The 17,329-nt window shown below is 42.5% G+C and overlaps 1 protein-coding gene across 1 annotated transcript in view; it reads right to left on the bottom strand.

Annotated features, from left to right (window-relative positions):
• Positions 1-3,347: 3,347 nt before the first annotated feature.
• ZMAT4 (zinc finger matrin-type 4) overlaps positions 3,348-17,329 on the bottom strand; it is a 404,068-nt gene continuing 390,086 nt past the window's right edge. Inside the window, exon 7 of the mRNA XM_047770379.1 lies at positions 3,348-5,000. Within this exon, the coding sequence (XP_047626335.1) occupies positions 4,985-5,000 (16 nt within the window). The 3' untranslated portion in view covers positions 3,348-4,984. The remainder of the gene's footprint in view (positions 5,001-17,329) is intronic.

Below are 17,329 nucleotides of genomic sequence, written 5' to 3'. Positions count from 1 at the left end.
TGAAATTAGCAAATAAAACTGCTTCTCAGAATGGCGACTAAGGTGTAATGAATCATACTGGGAAAAATGGGAGCAGGGTAGAGCCAGCAGGAAAATTTCTATTTAACTAGTAGCCACAGAACCTTCAAATGACATTACTAAGAAGCTGTTAGATATTAATTCCTTTTCTTTCTCTTAGGCTATATCCTTTATAAGAAAATAATAAGCATTGTTCACCATTTTTTGAGAAAGATACAAATCAAGGCAGACTTTCACCTGCACAGTAGGTAGGTGCTGAGAAGTGTATGGGCCAGCTATGACTCATCCCTCTTTAACTCAGTATATGAGGGGATTAAGGGTTACATCATATAGTCATAATCTTAAACCCATTCTGATTAATTTTTAAATACAAGCATTGAAAATTTTTGGCATTTAAACTGCTATGATGAAAAATGACTTAATACACTCTTTAAAATTGGAGTTCCCCCTGTGGTGCAATGGGCCCAGCAGTGTCTCTGTAACACCAGGACACAGGTTCAATCCCCAGCTGGGCACAGTGGGTTAAGGATCTGGGGTTGCCACAGCTGCAACATAGGTCACTATTGCAGCTCAGATCTGATCCCTGGTGGGAACTCCATATGCTGCAAGGAGGCCAAACAAACAAACAAACAAACAAAAACAAACAGTGTTGACCGCCCCTTCTCCCTCACCTTTGAGAACTTCTGCTTTAAAATCTGCTTGAGAAAATATTTTACTTCTAGGTGCCTTTGGTTTCCTACTGTACTACATTTGCCAGGTTTGAGTTTGATGCTTTCCATCAGTGCCAGGGCTCTCAGAGTCTCATTTCACATCAAGATATTTGTATATTGAAGTTGCCTTCATGGCTCAGTGGTTAAAGAACCTGACTAGTATCCATGAGGATGTGGGTTCGATCCCTGGCCTCACTCAGCAGGTTAAGGATCTGGCATTGCCGTGAGCTGTGGTGTAGGTCTCAGTCGAAGCTTGGTTCCTGTATTGCTATGGCTGTGGTATAGGCCCATGGCTACAACTCTGATTTGACCCCTAGCCTGGGAACCTCCTTATGCTACAGGTGCGGCCCTGAAAAAAGCAAACCGGAAAAAAAAAAAAAAGACATTTGTACATTAAATTTCAAGCCAAATTTATCAACATGAAGATAACCATGAAATATACAGATAGTTCCTTTGACATGCATATCATAAACTGGAAAACCAAGGCACCATTTATCCAGAGATTTATAGTTTTAAGCACTTGACTTTTATTAATTAGCCAATCCACATCACAAACCTATGAGATGGGTTAGCATAACTTAATTTATTTACTTTTTGAAGCGTTCACCTAATTCTTTAAAAATTTTTTTTTATTAAAGTATAGTTGATTTACAGTGTTCTGTCAATTTCTGCTGTACAGCAAAGTGACCTGTCATATATATATATATATGTGTGTGTGTGTGTATATATATACACACACATTCTTTTTCTCACATTATCTTCCATCATATTCTGCCCCAGGAGATTAGATGTAGTTCCCTGTGCTATATAGTAGGATAGCATGGCTTTAGTATGAATGAATTAGGTAAGAAACAGCGAAGGAAAAAAGTCTATCCCCACAATAATCTGCTGATTAGCTCCCTTCTCATTCTGGTCACAAAAGAACAAAAATCAATTCTGTCAGAAACTGCTCATTCAAAAAATCAGCTTTGGAAGACATCCATGATCTGCCCTCACTCACTCCAGGGCTCAAATTTCCCAATGTGAGTATCAGCATTTTTCATCTATCTCATATTTTCCTCTCCTGATCTGATTGGTCTAATAAACTCACCTCAGTAGAAAGGTATAGGAATTCCCACTGTGGCTCAGTAGGTTAAGAACCCAACTAGTATCCATGAGGTTCCAGGTTCAATCCCTGGCTTCGCTTAGTGCATTAAGGATCTGGCGTTGCCAGAAGTTGCTGCGTAGGTCACAGACGTAGCTCGCATCTGGTGTTGCCATGGCTGTGGTGTAGGCCAGCCACTGCAGCTCTGATTCAACCCCTAGCCTAGAAACTTCCATATGCCTCAGGTGAGGCCGTAAAAATAAACAAATAAAAAAATAAATAGAAAGGTATAAAGCCTCCTTCAATTCCCATGTATGTTTATGTGTCATCTAAAAGGCAAATGAAAACTAAATCCTATTGGTCTTTGTAGGCAACCAAATTCAGATGAGTTTTATTACTACTTTTATCAACCAAAGACTGCTTTATGGTCATATTTATGAGAGTGCTGGGCTGCGGAGACTATGCCTAATAAAAGCTCATTAACTTGGGTCGCCGTCCCTTGGCATCTGTGGCCATGACCCTGGTGCCAGCCTGAAGCATATCTCTGTACTTAAAGCAGAAAAACTCTTTGCAAACCGAGTGAATTGCATGACCAGCACAGCTTTTATCTCAGTGAGAAGACACAGATGATTTCAACCACTTAGCAACTATCTTTTTCAATGCAAAAAATGTTACTCTCATAGAAGAACATCATTAGTCTGGTGTGTTAACTCCGAATCATTTTTTCCCTTTTGGGAGTGAAACTTCAAATCAGTGGTAGATGGTTAGTTTAGCTGACATTATAAGAATACTCTGAAATCGTGCAGTAATTTAAGTATTGATCATTTGGAGATCAATATTTAATCCCCTCGTTCCCATGAACTGAGATTTTACAAGAAATTCCTGGTTGCAATCTTGTCTCTCCCAGAACCTCTGTCCTCATGGGGTGGTCCTTCCAGAGCCTTCACAAGGGCCAGGGCTGCAGGAGCCTCTTCCTTTCCACCAGAATTAACTGGACCATTTGAAAAGATTTCCCTTCTTAGCTCACCCGAATCATTCATAATGAAGATGGAAGGTAAGACGAATTAATTAAACAACTATAACAATACCCCCCACTCCAAAGGGACAGAAACAATAAACCACTAGTTCCCCAGCAGAGATGCTTCCATTCACGACTCTCCCCAAATACAAATAACTTTCATAGGCTCTTCTCGTTTTAGGTAAAGTATGTCACCTCCATGGCCACTGGAATGGCAATTTCCTTTATCTGCAGAGAAATTTATAAACAAACAACACACCTCAGGGTATTTGCTTTGATTGGACAGGCTGCTAAAGAATGCTGGTATTTAGAGGAGGAATTCTGGAAATAATCTGATTATTATACCAGGAAGCTTATCTATTAGAGGTTTGGCACAGCCTCTCTGAAAAGCAAAGGAAATCTACATTCACAGGCTTGTCTATATTAGGTTATTAAAAAAAAAAAAAACCCTTAAAGATATGAGTTCATTCACGAAACACAAACAGAAACAAAGACCTTTTCTTTCTTTCTCGCTCTCTTTTTTTTTTTTTTTTAACTTGGACAGGCTTATTTTACAGCAGAATTGACAAATAAAGCCTTACTTTACACATTCGAAAAAAAGTCAACATTGGAGGTCTGTAGCTCTGTTGTGTGCTTTCCAAAACAGAAAAATAGATTGCTTCCCGTCAAACCCTCCTTCTTTCCCATGTGGCTGCTGTGGCTGGTGTGGCGGCTCCTTGCTGCAGGCATAGAAACTGACAATCCCAGTCCCTTCTGAGCAGACCCTCCAGGAGGGAATGGTGCCAAATTTTAAGCACCCCCATCACAACACTGCGCATGCCTGAGTCATTTCATTTACTGCTCAACTGAATTGTAGCCACCTCAGCTCTCTGTGGAAAAATAATAGACATCTAGAAAATCCTGCCGCCAGGAGATCAATCATCTGTGGTCACCATGTGCAAAAGGCAACCGCACCCTGAGCCCTAAGAAACATCCAGAATAGAAGCTAAATGCCCAGCTGGCTTTGCCGCCAGCCTGCAGGTCACCAAATCCAGGCACCTTGGAGAAGAATTCAACCTAGAGAAAAAACTTTACGAGGCGGAGATTTACACTCAGAGACATTCACCAACAGAGAGTAAGGGTTTTGCTGTCTGCCATAGTGGCTGGTGACATTTGCTCTCAAGTGGTTGAATCTTAGCTCAGCAAGAAGACTTCAGTGGGAAACCGAGGAATAGGTGACCTCAATACCCAATGTCATCATCTCTTCTGAATTCACTCACTTCTTTCCACATCATCAGCACCCCGCATGAAAGCCCACAGTGCAGGCCTACTTCATAAAAAAAATAAAACCTTCATCGGTTTCCCTCTCATTCTGGGGTGGATCATTCTTCTTTGGAATACCTTTGGGACAACGTTTCATCAAGGTCAACTGCTGTCAAGACGTTTTTGCCGAAGAGGATCATCATGCAGGCAGACTAATTCTTTTCCTAAGCTATTATTTTGGCAGCTTGCAAAGAGGACTTGGCTTAACCTTGAGAAATTGTTCTCTGAATGATCAGGAAGGGGAAAAAAAAAAAAAAAGGGTGAAGTTTCCTTCTTTATTTACCCTCTTCAATCCTGTTGTTCAGATGGCAAAGCTGGCTTATACTTTTGAAGGTGAAATGAGAATTTGTGTCCATTATATATCTTCTTCGAATAGTGATTCGTCAGGTTCTGTGCACGTTGCCACTGATCACAGGCAACACGATGAAAACAGAAAGTTTATGTCTTGATCGAAGTGGTTTACCTCTCAGTCAGCAAAGATTGAACAGAATAATTCTACGTTGAAGAAATCTGAGAACAAATTGGAAATTCAGATTCTTTTTCCCCACTGTCTTTAAGTTTGAATGATGTTCCCGTAGTTGGCTATAGGATTATAATTTAGAACATGTGCTAAATATATTATCAGGAAAGAATTTTAAAAATCCATCCAACTATTAGAACTTACCACAAAAAAAAAACAAAAAAAAAACTCATTCACTCTCCAAAACTAAGATTAGTTATATGTGATTCTTTGAATCCTCTTAGGAAATGTTCGTTGTTCAAGAAAGACGCTTCCTGTGGTGGTTGGTAAGCAATTCTCCACAGCAGAGAAATCCCCCTTTTTTTTTTCTCAGCTCTTGATTGATGTTTTCACTACTTATTCTTCAGGCTATAAGACAGAAGGAAACACAGTCTTACCTTCTTTCATAATTATATATTCCAATCTCTCCCCTGCTTCTCTCTCAAGTTCTTCCCATCCCCCACACCACTTTAGCCATCATATTAAAATAAAGCTGAATTTCTATGATGACTCTTTTAAGTTATAAATAAACTACGTATATAATAATTCAATAACAAAGGTCACCTTCATGGATGCAGAAGAAAATATATCTCTCTCCACTGGCAATCCAGACACTAAATTCATTCGGAGAGTTCTTTAAAATGAATATAATACATTGAATTGTATGTATGGTGTATTGCAAATACCCACCTTTAAGTTTCAGGGTATTTGCAGAACACTTTTTTGGGGAGGGAAGAACTACATGATAGCATTTAGATTTCAAAGAATTATAAACCCTCATTCTCAAGTCACTCAGAATTTTCAGTTAGATAAATAGGAAAAAAATGTTTCTGCTTTTACTCTCAAAAAGTGCTGATTTAGGAGTTCCCATTATGGCCCAGCAGTAACGAACCCAACTAGTATCCATGAGGACACTGGTTAGATCCCTGGCCCAGCTCAGTGGGTTAAAGATCTGGTGTTGCCATGAGCTGTAGTGTAGGTTGCAGGCACTTCTTGAATTCCCTGTTGCCGTGGCTGTGGCGTAGGCTGGGCAGCTGCAGCTTGGATTCAACCTCTAACTTAGGAACTTCCATATGCCTCAGGTGTGGCCCTAAAAAGACCAAAAAAAAAAAAAAAAAAGAGCATGGAGGAGTTCCCCTTGTGGCGCAGTAGAATCTAATCCGATTAGTAACCATGAGGTTATAGGTTTGATCCCTGGACTTGCTCAGTAGGTTAAGGATCTGGTGTTGCCGTGACATGTGGTGTACATCACAGATGCAGCTAGGATCCTGCATTGCTGTGGCTGTGGTGTAGGCCAGCAGCTGTAGCTCTGATTGGACCCCTAGCCTGGGAACTTCCATATGCCTCAAGTGCAGCCCTAAAAAGACCAAAAAAAAAAGCATTGATTTAAATCAAATAGATACCTAACATTAATGAACTCTTTTGTGGTTTTTGTTTTGTTTTGTTTTGTTTTGTTTTTTTAAGGTCGCACTAGCTGCATATGGAGGTTGAATCAGAGCTGTAGCTGCTGGTCTACACCACAGCCCCAGTAAGGTGGGATCCAAGCTGTGTCCTCGACCTATACCACGGCTCACAGCAACACCAGATCCTTAACCCATTGATTGAGGCCAGGGATCAAAACTTCATCCTCATGGATGCTAGTCAGATTCATTTCCACTGAGCCACAACGGGCACTCCACAATATTAATGAATTTTCAGTTGTATTTTTCTTCATGGTAAGAACATAGTGTCATGTATTTCATGCCTACTAGGTGTCATGAAAATAAAAATAAAATTTTTATTTTCTGTCATAATTGCATCCCCTCAAACACCTTTAATATGGATGATATTTCTCCCCCCATTTTAAAGATGAGAACATTGAGGCCTAAACTGGCTAATTGAATAGGACAGGTCATCAGCTTTGAAGGGATGAGCGCTGAACCCTGGGAAAGATCAGAATCAGAAGGCAAAAGAGCTTGTTGGTATTATGTAAAGGGGGTTTTTCTCACACCTAGTAGGTACCCTCTGGCTGCCTTGAAGCTGCCAAATCTTGGGTTTTTTGTTTGTTCTTGTTTTTTTGCTTTTTAGGGCCGCACCCACGGCATATGGAGGTTCCCAGGCTAGGGGTCAAATCAGAGCTGTAGCCACTGGCCTATGCCACAGCCACAGCAACGCCAGATCCTTAACCCACTGAGTGAGGCCAGGGATCAACCCTTCATCCTCACGGATACTCGTCAGATTCGTTTCTGCTGAGCCATGACAGGAACGCTTCAAAAAGCATCTTCGAATAATTGCCTATTAACCCTACTGCTCTATTTTAAGAGGGGTGGGTGGCAAAATGCTGGAGCAGATCAGAATCCTCACACACATCTTTCTATCCCTGAACACTGAGATGGAGATACCTTAGTGGAAAAATCAGGCAACTAAAAAGTCACAGGCTACAAAGGAAAATTCTCACACTCACTTAGAAGCACACAGCTGATCTTGAAATTTTATTTTCAAAAAAAAAAAGAAGTGCTGTCAATGGAATAGTCTTAGGATTTAAAAAAGATTTGAACGCCCTTGGGATAAGGCAGATCAAAAGAAAATGGAGACTACGTGCATTTTGGGGGGTTAAAAATAGATTTGAAATTGTACCTTGGAATGACCCCAGTAACTCCAGATGCTTTTTAATAATTGTGATAAAAAGAAAAAATCCTGCTTTAGAATTGCACACTCAGCTGGTGTTACCATCCGGTCATGACCTAAAGAAACTGTACACTCCTTGTCATTTGCATGAATTAATGTGACATCAAGGTTGGAAGTTGTCACAAAGCAAATGAGTGCGATCTCATTTTTAGAAACTGCAAAGAGGAACGCTTTTCAAATTAAAACTGAAGTGCAGTATCTCCACGTAATAGGAAGAAAACCAAACGTATTTCCAGTTCAGCAGACGTCAATCATGATTATATCATTAGAAAAAACCACAAGAGAGTTTTTGGTCTTTTTTTTTTAACTTATAGTAGAAGTGGTATATTAAAACTTAATCCCATAATGAGGAAAAATATTATGCTCTTCTTTTTTATACTCAGAATAATTTTATACTCAGAATAATTATTCAGATCCTTGCTAAATACATAGAAGTAATGACAAATTAAAATGCCTTTCAATTCCATACAGCTTTTATAATTATTCATCTGTTACTGTTATTATTGCTGGAAAGCCTCCTTTGTATTTTAGTCTGCATCCCATTTCGATCCCAAAGAACACGGAAAATCTTACTGCTATTAATGAATACGCAGCCATCCAATCCAAAAAGAAAATTCTTTTTCATCTGAGAGATAAGCTGCATAATTCATGTATTTTCAGAAATGTCTTTAAATAGAGAATTGAAGAAAGGCATCAGGAAAGAGAATTCATTACATAGTTTCCACTTGCGAGGAGGGATGATCTTTGTTTTCTAAGTGTGATGCGATTTGAAGAGACAATTTCAATTGCATAGTATTTGTATCAGTCATACTCACAGGGCTTACTTTATTTTCAACATTTATCAGGGTAAAAATGATAGCAAGGTGGTCTTCGTTTCACCACCAAATTAAAACAAAAAGCAAACCTGTAGCTAAAGGTTATTTTGGGAATTTTCTCTAGGGGTCTTAGAATGCAGTTAGAAAAGCTGAGAACAGGACTTTCCTGCTGGTGGCTCGGCAGATTAAGGATCTGGCATTGTTGCTGCTCTGGTGTGAGTTCCATCCCTGGCCTGGGAACATGCTGCAGCCATGGCCCAAAAGAAAAAAGGAAAGCTTAGAATAATTTGGGACAGGTACCTCCAACTTTCCGGAAGAGAATTTTCCACAGCAGGGAACCATGGGACCCCCATCTACCTTCTCTGAGCCCCTGTCGGAACTCCTGCCTCAAGAGGGACATGATAGTTTTGCAAGCAGGTCCAGTCTTCCGAGGCCCCTTTCAGAAGAGGATCACATGTGCAGGACTAGTTCCTGAGAAAGGCTTTTCTTTCCACCCATCACCCCTTTCACAGATCTGACCCAGCAGATCCAGAGAGCAAGGATATTTGGGACGGACTATGAGATAGAAGTCTTATGTCATCTGATAAGGACTTCTTAATACCTGACAAGGTGCCTTGAATACAGAAGTTAAACTGTTCTCTGTTGAAAAGCACCTGAAATGTACACTGTCTTCTGAGATCTTATCAAGGTGAGAGGAGGGAGTAGAGAAAGCATTCTCAAGGGGTGACTAGAGAAAAATGTAATGATTCCTTTGTCCCAGGCTGACTCTACACTGTTTGATAAATCACTAAAAAGCAAAGCAAAGCCTTCTCAAGCCACCATCGAGCTCAGTGTCTGACAGCCAGGCAGCGGTTGACAGTGACTTGAAACATGAAATCGTGAGCCATGGCTTATATGAAATGATAGGACCAGGTATTGTCAGATGAGGAGGAGTTATGTTCCAGAATTTTCCATGAGTGCGTTTCTGGACAGTCATGACTCTGACTTATTCCACCTGCTGCCTGAGGGATCGATGTGCCACGAGGGACATCCAAGGGCTTTTCATCTCCATCCAATTTATTAGGATAGTACAATGATAAACCACATTAAGCTACATTTCCAAAACTGAACATCTCCCAATCTTTACTTCTTTCCCTACATTCTCTAACTTGGAAAGTAAGAATCCAGGGCATAAATTCAGTGTTTTGGAGTTCTTGTTATGGTTCAGTGGGTTAAGAACCCAACTATTATCCATGAGGATGCAGGTCTGATCCCTGGCCTGGCTCAGTGGGTTAAGGATCTGGCATTGCCATGAGCTACAGCATAGGTTGCAATGTGGCTGGGATCTGGCATTGCTGTAGCTGTGGCTAGGCTGGCAGCTGCAGCTCTGATGTGACCTTTAGCCTGGGAACTTCCATGCCATGGGTGTGGACCTAAAAAGCCAAAAAGAAAAAGAAAGAAAGAAATTCAGTGTTTTCCCTGACTCATTTCTTTCCCTTACCCCATAACAAATCAACTACAAATCTCATTGGCTTCCTGTTTCGCTCTCCAACATGTGTTTTCTCTGCATACCTTGTCCATGGACCATGACACTGCACAGGCTTCGACCTGGCAGCTTTGCAATCAGCTCTACTGCTTCCTCGTGCTGGTGTCCTGCTGACTCCACAGGGTCCCCTCACATACTGGAGAAAACACAATCCCACTACAATCCTCTGCCATGTGACTGCTGCCTTCTCCAGTTGCATCTTCTGGTCAGTTGTCCCCATAACCACTCTCCACTCCGATCACAGAGAACCACTGGAGATTTCCAACCCTGCCACACTCCCACGTGCTTCTACAGTCTACACAGGTTTTTTTTTTCTGCCTGAGAACTCACCCCCTGCTCCCCAGCCGCTCTCATCCCACAGAATAGAAGCCTGCTTCCTCCACATAGCCTTTCAGAAAATAATCCTGACAAAATGTAACAAAACAACAAACATATCTGGAATCTGTTGAACATTCACTTCTTAGGAGCAGAGAACAAAACCTCGAGAAAATGTCTAAGCTACCAGAAGTGATGGATAAACTTCTACCCTTCAGACAAGGGGTGCAACATGTTTTGCTTCTGAGAAAGGGAATGGCAGGGGAATGAAGGAGGGATGGGTGTTGTGGTCTTTGCACGTGAGTGGAAAACGAATTTTCCGGATTTAAACCAAGACGTAGAAAAGACAAGTTTATTGAGGCGAGAGACGCTATTTACACAGTGGTCCAACTTCCTGATAATCAGGGAACACCGACTCTGGGCACACGGTCATGTCTATATTTATAGCCCAAAGTCAAAGGAGTGCGAGGAGTGGACTTGCCATACATCTGTTGACCTGCTGATTGGTTGGGAGAAGAATGGGGTCTTCTGATACACTTCTTGGTTGGTTGGGGAAGAATGGGGTCTTTGGATACACTTGCTGGTCGGTTGGGGGCATATGTTGCCCCTAAAGGGACAGGGTAAGGAGTGGGCTATGTAGCTTTTCTAGTCAGGGGGCAGGAAGGAGTAGGGCCAGTTTGATCAAGGGGAGGAGGTGAGAAGTGGGCTACATACCTTTCCTAGTAGGGGGCAGGAAGGAGTAGGCCAAGTTGCTGGGGTGGGGAGGTCCTTAGGAGCATTGTAACAACTATGGTGAGACAGGTGGGCTGATAAGGGTCTGGGGAGTCTTATCTCAGCCAGAGGCTTTTTGAGTTTCATTTCCCTGGAGAAGCCTTGAAGTCCCACAGTGGGGAAGAAAGGGGAGAAGAGAAAGAGAATGTGGAAGAAAGGGGGAAGGGGATGAGGCAGCGAGAGAGTGGAACTAACTTTGTTTTGTGCATGACGCTATCTCCATGATCTCCAAACCTTCAACAGCTGTCTAAACAAAATACTTGCAAAGTGTGAATTCTTTAGTCTGATTGACATGGAGGGCACTCAAAGTTATAGGGGGAGAAAGAGGCAGAAAGACCACGAGACACTGGGAGTTAAAAGCACAGACAGGGCTTTGGATCTCAACAGGTTGTGTGAACTTGGTTGGGTTGTCCTAAGCCAACCCAAGATGACTGTAACTGGATGGAGTCCATCTGGGCTATACAAGATGGACTTCTAACTGTCTTGTAAAAGCAAATCCCATCTATATATAACCCACTAAATACAGAAATACTTTAAGAAAATTCAGGCTAATTCAGAGAAAAGTCAGCTATTCTGAACATTCAAGAAATAGTGAGTATTCATATTACAGAATATTTAAAATGAATGCAGCCCTACCACTTCCTAATATACCTAGAGTAGCAAAATTGGCAGGACCGATCTGTGATTAACTTACCCAAACACCTAGGAAAACAAGCCTCCTCGGCTTATATAGAATTTGCATTGTTTATATGCAAATGAATGCTCCTGATGTGTTTGAGAACAATTTATTCCCTTAAGAAGGCAAATATACTCTTTATAATCTTGTTTACACTATTCATTTGCTTTGTGACACATTTTTCATAAAATCTCAAAATCATAGAACGTTTGAGACAGAAGGGACCAAAAGGAAATCCAAAGTTCTGGTTGTTTAGAGGAGAAACTCCATGGAGGCCAGGCACACCCACATACCCTCAGCATTGCCAGGGTCTACACCCTCGTAACCCACACCCCCTTATTTGGGGTTCTAGCCACAGCCGAGGCAAATGCATACAGGCGACCAAGCAGGGCCTGTGGGTTTCCTGGGCACAAAAGCCTTTCTGTGTCCCCCATGTCTGGTTTTTAGGAAATAGGCCTCATTCAGCCTCCCTGACCTTCCTGAGTTCCAAGGAACAGGTTCAGACAGTTGCTGTTCAGGGAAGGACGGGGATGCGGAGACAAGTGAGAAAAAATCAGAAACAATAGTACGGCCTTGGGGCAGGATCCTGGTTCCCTCTCAAGAGACACACATAATGATGTGAGCATCTTATACACCTAAGAAAAAAGTTATATTCCTTATGCTTCCTTTAGAAATGAATGCTTTTAAACCGAACAGCATGGAGCCCTTCCTTGTGCTACTTCTTTCCTGCTTCCCTCTCCCCTGAAACCTGGCCCAGTTAGGTGCCCATCTTCAATGCTTTTCCTCTACTTTTTTTTTTTTTTTCCTTTTTATGGCCTCACTTGCAGCATATAGAATTTCCCTGGCTAGAGGTTGAATTGGAGCTGCAGCTGCCAACCTATGCCACAGCCGCAGCAACTCAGGAATCAAGTCCCATCTGCAACTTAGGCCCAAGCTTGCAGCAATACTGGATCCTAACCCAGTGAGCAATGACAAGGATTGAACCTGCATCCTCATGGATACTAGTCAGGTTTGAAACCCCCTGAGCCACAAGGAGAACTCCCCTCTATTGTTTTTCTAAGCACATGGTACTGCCATCTTTTGTTTACTATCTGATCCCTGCAAAGAAGCCTGGGACTCTGCCTATTTCTACAGTTTCACTGCCTGGGATAAGGCCTGACTCAGGCCTTACTGATGCCTGAGCTTCTCCAAATAAACACATGAAGAAAACCAGGGAGGGAATATGACTGTCTCTTGGGAAGAAGCCTAACTCTCAGATTCCCACATTCTCCATCTCCTGTCCTATCCTGGCCAAGTCTATTTCCAACCTGCATTTTCAGATAAGGAATATAATTAATTCAAGGCCTATCTCTCTTCTTATCTTCTGTCACGACTCTTCTTATAGATTCAAAGGACTGCTGATTTAAAGTAAGAAAACTTGGTTTTAAACTCCAACACCAGGAGTTCTTGTTGTGGCTCAGCATCCACCTGTGGCACATGGAAGTTCCCAGGCTAGGGGGTGATTCAGAGCTGCAGCTGCTGGCCTATACCACAGCCACCACAGCATGGGATCTGAGCTTCATCTTCAAACTACACCACAGCTCACAGCAATGCTGGATCCTCAACCCACTGAGCGAGGCCAGGAATCAAACCCAAATCCTCATGGAGACTCCATCAGGCTCTTAACCTACTGACCCACAACAGAAAAGGATGGTTGGGGGCTGATAGAGGCAACATGGGGGTCTGTACCAAGGCATGGGCCATGGAGGGGCCACAGGGGACCCTGGGACCCAAGCCACCCACTGAACCAACACAATAATGCAATTTTTATAACTGATTATTTGACATTTCTAATATTATTATCAAAACATCGAAACGTTTTGTGATGGAACCCGTGTAGTTTTATCTCCTCAAGTCTCACTTTTTTCAACTATTCAATGAAGAGATGGACAGACTTATTCTCCAGGCTCTTTGACCTTCATCTTGCTGGAATCCTGTGGCTGGGCTAAGGTCACTGCAGTACAGATAGACTCAACCCTTTAAGTCATTCAGTTCCAAAGTCAGCAGTTTTCTGTCAGCTCCATCTGTATTACCACAAGCTCCAAAATGACAAATCCAGAGATAGGATTCTAAACTAACTTTTCCCTTTCTTTTAATGTATTTTTTCCTTCAAACTCAGAGTTTATTTGCTAATCAGCCACCAGCTACAAACATAGTCAAACTTTTCAGCAGATGTCCAAATTCACGGCTGAAAGCTGCCAGTACATTTTGCAAACAGACCCCAACTCTATCCTATAAATGTGCTGATAGGCCAAGGAGGAGGACCAAGCAAACCAGTGTGTGCTCACAGAGAGCCTCTGGGGCCCTGGTCTGGTGTGGCATCTTCCAAGGCACCCAGATCTGGACGGAAACAAAAGAAAACACACACTACAAAGAGGGGGCAGTAGCAGGCAAACTCAGTGATGTGAAGACCATTCAGCCACTCTAGACACCATCCTCATAAAAATATCCACCCTGATTCCCACTCCCAACAACCCTACCCTCCATATAACCCCTGGAGAATGTCTTCCATGCCGAGCAGGTTACACTGGTGTGGAGTCGGAAATTCTGGCATCACTTGACATCATCTAAATCAAGTAACTGAGAGAAAGCGACTTGATCTCTCTGAACCTCAGTTCTTTAAGCTCTAAATTGAAGAAAAGACCTCTGCTGCACAGAGGGTTTGTGAGGAATAAGCAGGTTAATGAAAACCCTTTGTAAATGGTAAAATTAGTGGGGAAATCTATTCAAATGTAAATCCTTAGAATTATAGTTTTACATAATAATGACTTTACTGTTCCTTAAAGACTATTTTATACATTTTTTTGGTCCTCCCTTGCCTGAGGCATGCAGACGTTCCCAGTCCAGGGATCAAATCTGAGCTGCAACTGAAATCTACACCACAGCTGCAGCAATGTCAGATCCTTAACCAGTTACGCCAGGCAAGGAATCAAATCCACTCCTCAGTAGTGGCCTGAGGCATAGCAGTGACAATGCCAGATCCTTAACCCACTGAGCCACAAAGAGACTCCAGGAGGAGATTTTCAAGCAGTGTTGAAGGTGTTATCCAGCTTCACCTTGCTGCTTCTACTAAATGGGAAGAGTAAGAAGTTGAAGGAAGAAATGTTAAACAAAAAGGAAGCAAGACTTGATGATTTCAAAAATTCTCAGCCTCTGGGCAGGAAAACTTGCTAAAATTAAGAAATGGTGGAGTTCTCTGGTGGTCTAGCAGTTAAGGACTCAGGTCACTGTGGTGGCACAGTTTCAATCATTGGACTGAGAAATTCTGTATGTTGGAGGCACAGTCAAAAAAACGGCTTCCAAGAAATGTCATAAAAAATATGGTCTAGAGACAGAGCTGAATGAGATTAGGTTCAGAGTCCAAAACAAGGAAAGGGTGGACTGTTTACTGGGTCCCGCACAGTAAACAGCCTGTGAAGAGAGGGAGGGTTCACCTTACACGTTGTCTCAATGGAACAAGGCATCAATTCTTCATCTTCTCAACAAAACCCAAAGCTAGAGATAGATTTTCTCAAAGAGATTTGGGGGCGTGACACTTTTTCCTCATCAAATGAACCCCTGTAAGATTCATAGAAATCCCACAGAGTTTTTGAGAGAATGATATAAGCAGGAACACAGCGACTAAAAAGAGAAGACACAGTGCAAAATTAGAAGAGGCCAGCAAAATCCTATAAAAAGCACACCAAGCAAACTACTGGGGAGGGGGGGAGTGTGTACTAGTTTTGTTTTGTTTTCTTTTCTTTTTGGGGCTGCACCTATGACATGTGGACATTCCCAGGCTAGGGGTCAAATCCAAACTGCAGCTGCCAGCCACGGCCACAGCCCACACAGGATCTGAGCTTCATCTGCAACCTGCACCACAGTTCACAGCAATGCTGGATCCTTAACCCACCGAACTAGGCCAGGGATCAAACCCCCATCCTCATGCATCCTAGTCAGATTCATTTCCACTATACCACAATTGGAACTCCCAAGTGTGTACTAGCTTTCATGAAAAAGGAGGGTGGCTCAGAGGGCAGACCATCTTAATTGGATACTGACATAGCTTCCAAAAATCCCTGTATTCTGGTAATAAGACATCTCCTGTGATGTGATGCCCCGTCTTGAGTGTAGTCCAGTTTACTGCCTTGTTTCTAACCAACAGAATATGGATGGTATTATGACAAGATTAGTGTTGTGGTCCATGCATGTGGGTTGGAAGAAGAATTTCTGGACTCAGAGGTGAAGAGAAAGAAGAGTTCATTGAGATGAAAGATGCTGCTAGTGCAGTGAAATGACTTCTTGATGATCAGCAAGAGCCAACCCTGGGCCCACGGTCCTGTTTGTTTTTATAGCCCAGGAAGAAAGGAGCAGTCTCATGATACACCTGCTGACCTGCTGACTGAATGGTTGGTTGGGGGCATGTAAGGCCCCTATAGGGGTTGGGTAAGGAGTGGGTCACATACCTGTCCTAGTAGGGGCAGGCCAGGTTGCTCAAAGTGGGGAAGGGGCATTACAATGAGTTGGGTGGGGCGATGATAAGAGTCTGGTCATTCTTGTCTTGGCCAGAGGCTTCAATTTCTGTCTCCTTGAAGGGTCCTTGAAGTTTCATAGTTAGTTCATAAAGGACTGTAATTTCCATCCTGTTTCACACTCTCTCACTCTCTTGCTTTCTTGCTCAGATGACTGTAAGCTAGCCAGGCCCAGAAATGCCTCTGGTCAATATTTGGTGAGAAATGGAGACCCTCGTTTCAATAAGCAATTCAATAAGTGCCAAAAACCACTTAAGGGCAATGGGAAATAACTTCAGCCCTAATGCAGCCTTGATGGAAACCTTTGGAGAAATGCAAAGGCAGAGAATCCAATGAAACCATGCTTTGATTCTTTTTTTTTTTTTTTTTTTCCTTTTAGGATCACACCTGTGGCACGGAAGTTCCCAGGCTAGGGGTAGAATCGGAGCTGCAGCTATAGTCCTATACCACAGCCACAGCAATGCCAGATCCAAGCTGAAATCTATGATCTATGTCACAGCTCGTGGCAACGCTGGATCCTTAAACCACCCAGCAAGGCCAGGGATCAAATACACATCTGCATGGACACTAGGTTGAGTTCTTAACCCACTGAGCCACAACAGGAACTCTCATGCTTGGATTCTTGACCCATAGGAACTGTGGGATAATAAATGTTGTATTAAGGCACTGAGGTTAGGGTAATTTTTTAGGCAATAATTAACAACTAACGGCCAGTATTATAAACTGTCCCCCACTTTCTCCCCTCACAATCCATATGTTGGGGTTCTAAGCTCGAATGACCTTACTGGGAAATAGTCCCTGAAGATGTAATTAGTTAAGATGAGGTAATTCTACAGTGGGGTGGGCCTCAATTCCAGTATGACCAGCATTCTCATAAAAAGGGGAATTTTGGACACAGAGATATGTATATGGGGAGTATGCTATGTGGAAATTGGTGCTATGCCTCCATAAGCTAAGGAACCACCAGAAGATAAGAGAGGTCTGGACCAGATCCTTCCCAGAGCCTTCAGAGGGTGCCAAGACCTTGCTCTCAGACTTCTGGACTCCAAAATTTTGAGACTATCAGTTTCTGTTGTTGAAGTCACTCCGTTTGTGGTACTTTGTTACAACGGCCTTGGAAAACTAACACAATCAGTAAATGGGAGAGAAAAGGGTTATAGAGAATCAAGAGGGAGTTCCCTGGTGATTTAGTGGGTTAAGGATGCAGCATTGTCACTGCTGTGGCTGAGGTCAGTGCTGTGGCAAGGGTTTGATTCCTGGCCTGGGAACTTCCACCTGCCATGGGTGTGGCCAAAAAAAAAATCAAGTAGAGGAGTTCCCATTGTGGCTTGGTGGTAAGGAACCCAATTAGTATATATGGGGATATGGGTTTGATCCCT

The sequence above is a fragment of the Phacochoerus africanus genome, chromosome 3 (assembly GCF_016906955.1).
Source record: "Phacochoerus africanus isolate WHEZ1 chromosome 3, ROS_Pafr_v1, whole genome shotgun sequence".
In the NCBI taxonomy this organism is placed as follows: Eukaryota; Metazoa; Chordata; class Mammalia; order Artiodactyla; family Suidae; genus Phacochoerus; species Phacochoerus africanus.
The sequence above is the reverse complement of the archived record's forward strand: the minus strand, read 5'-3'. Positions and strand labels throughout refer to the sequence as shown.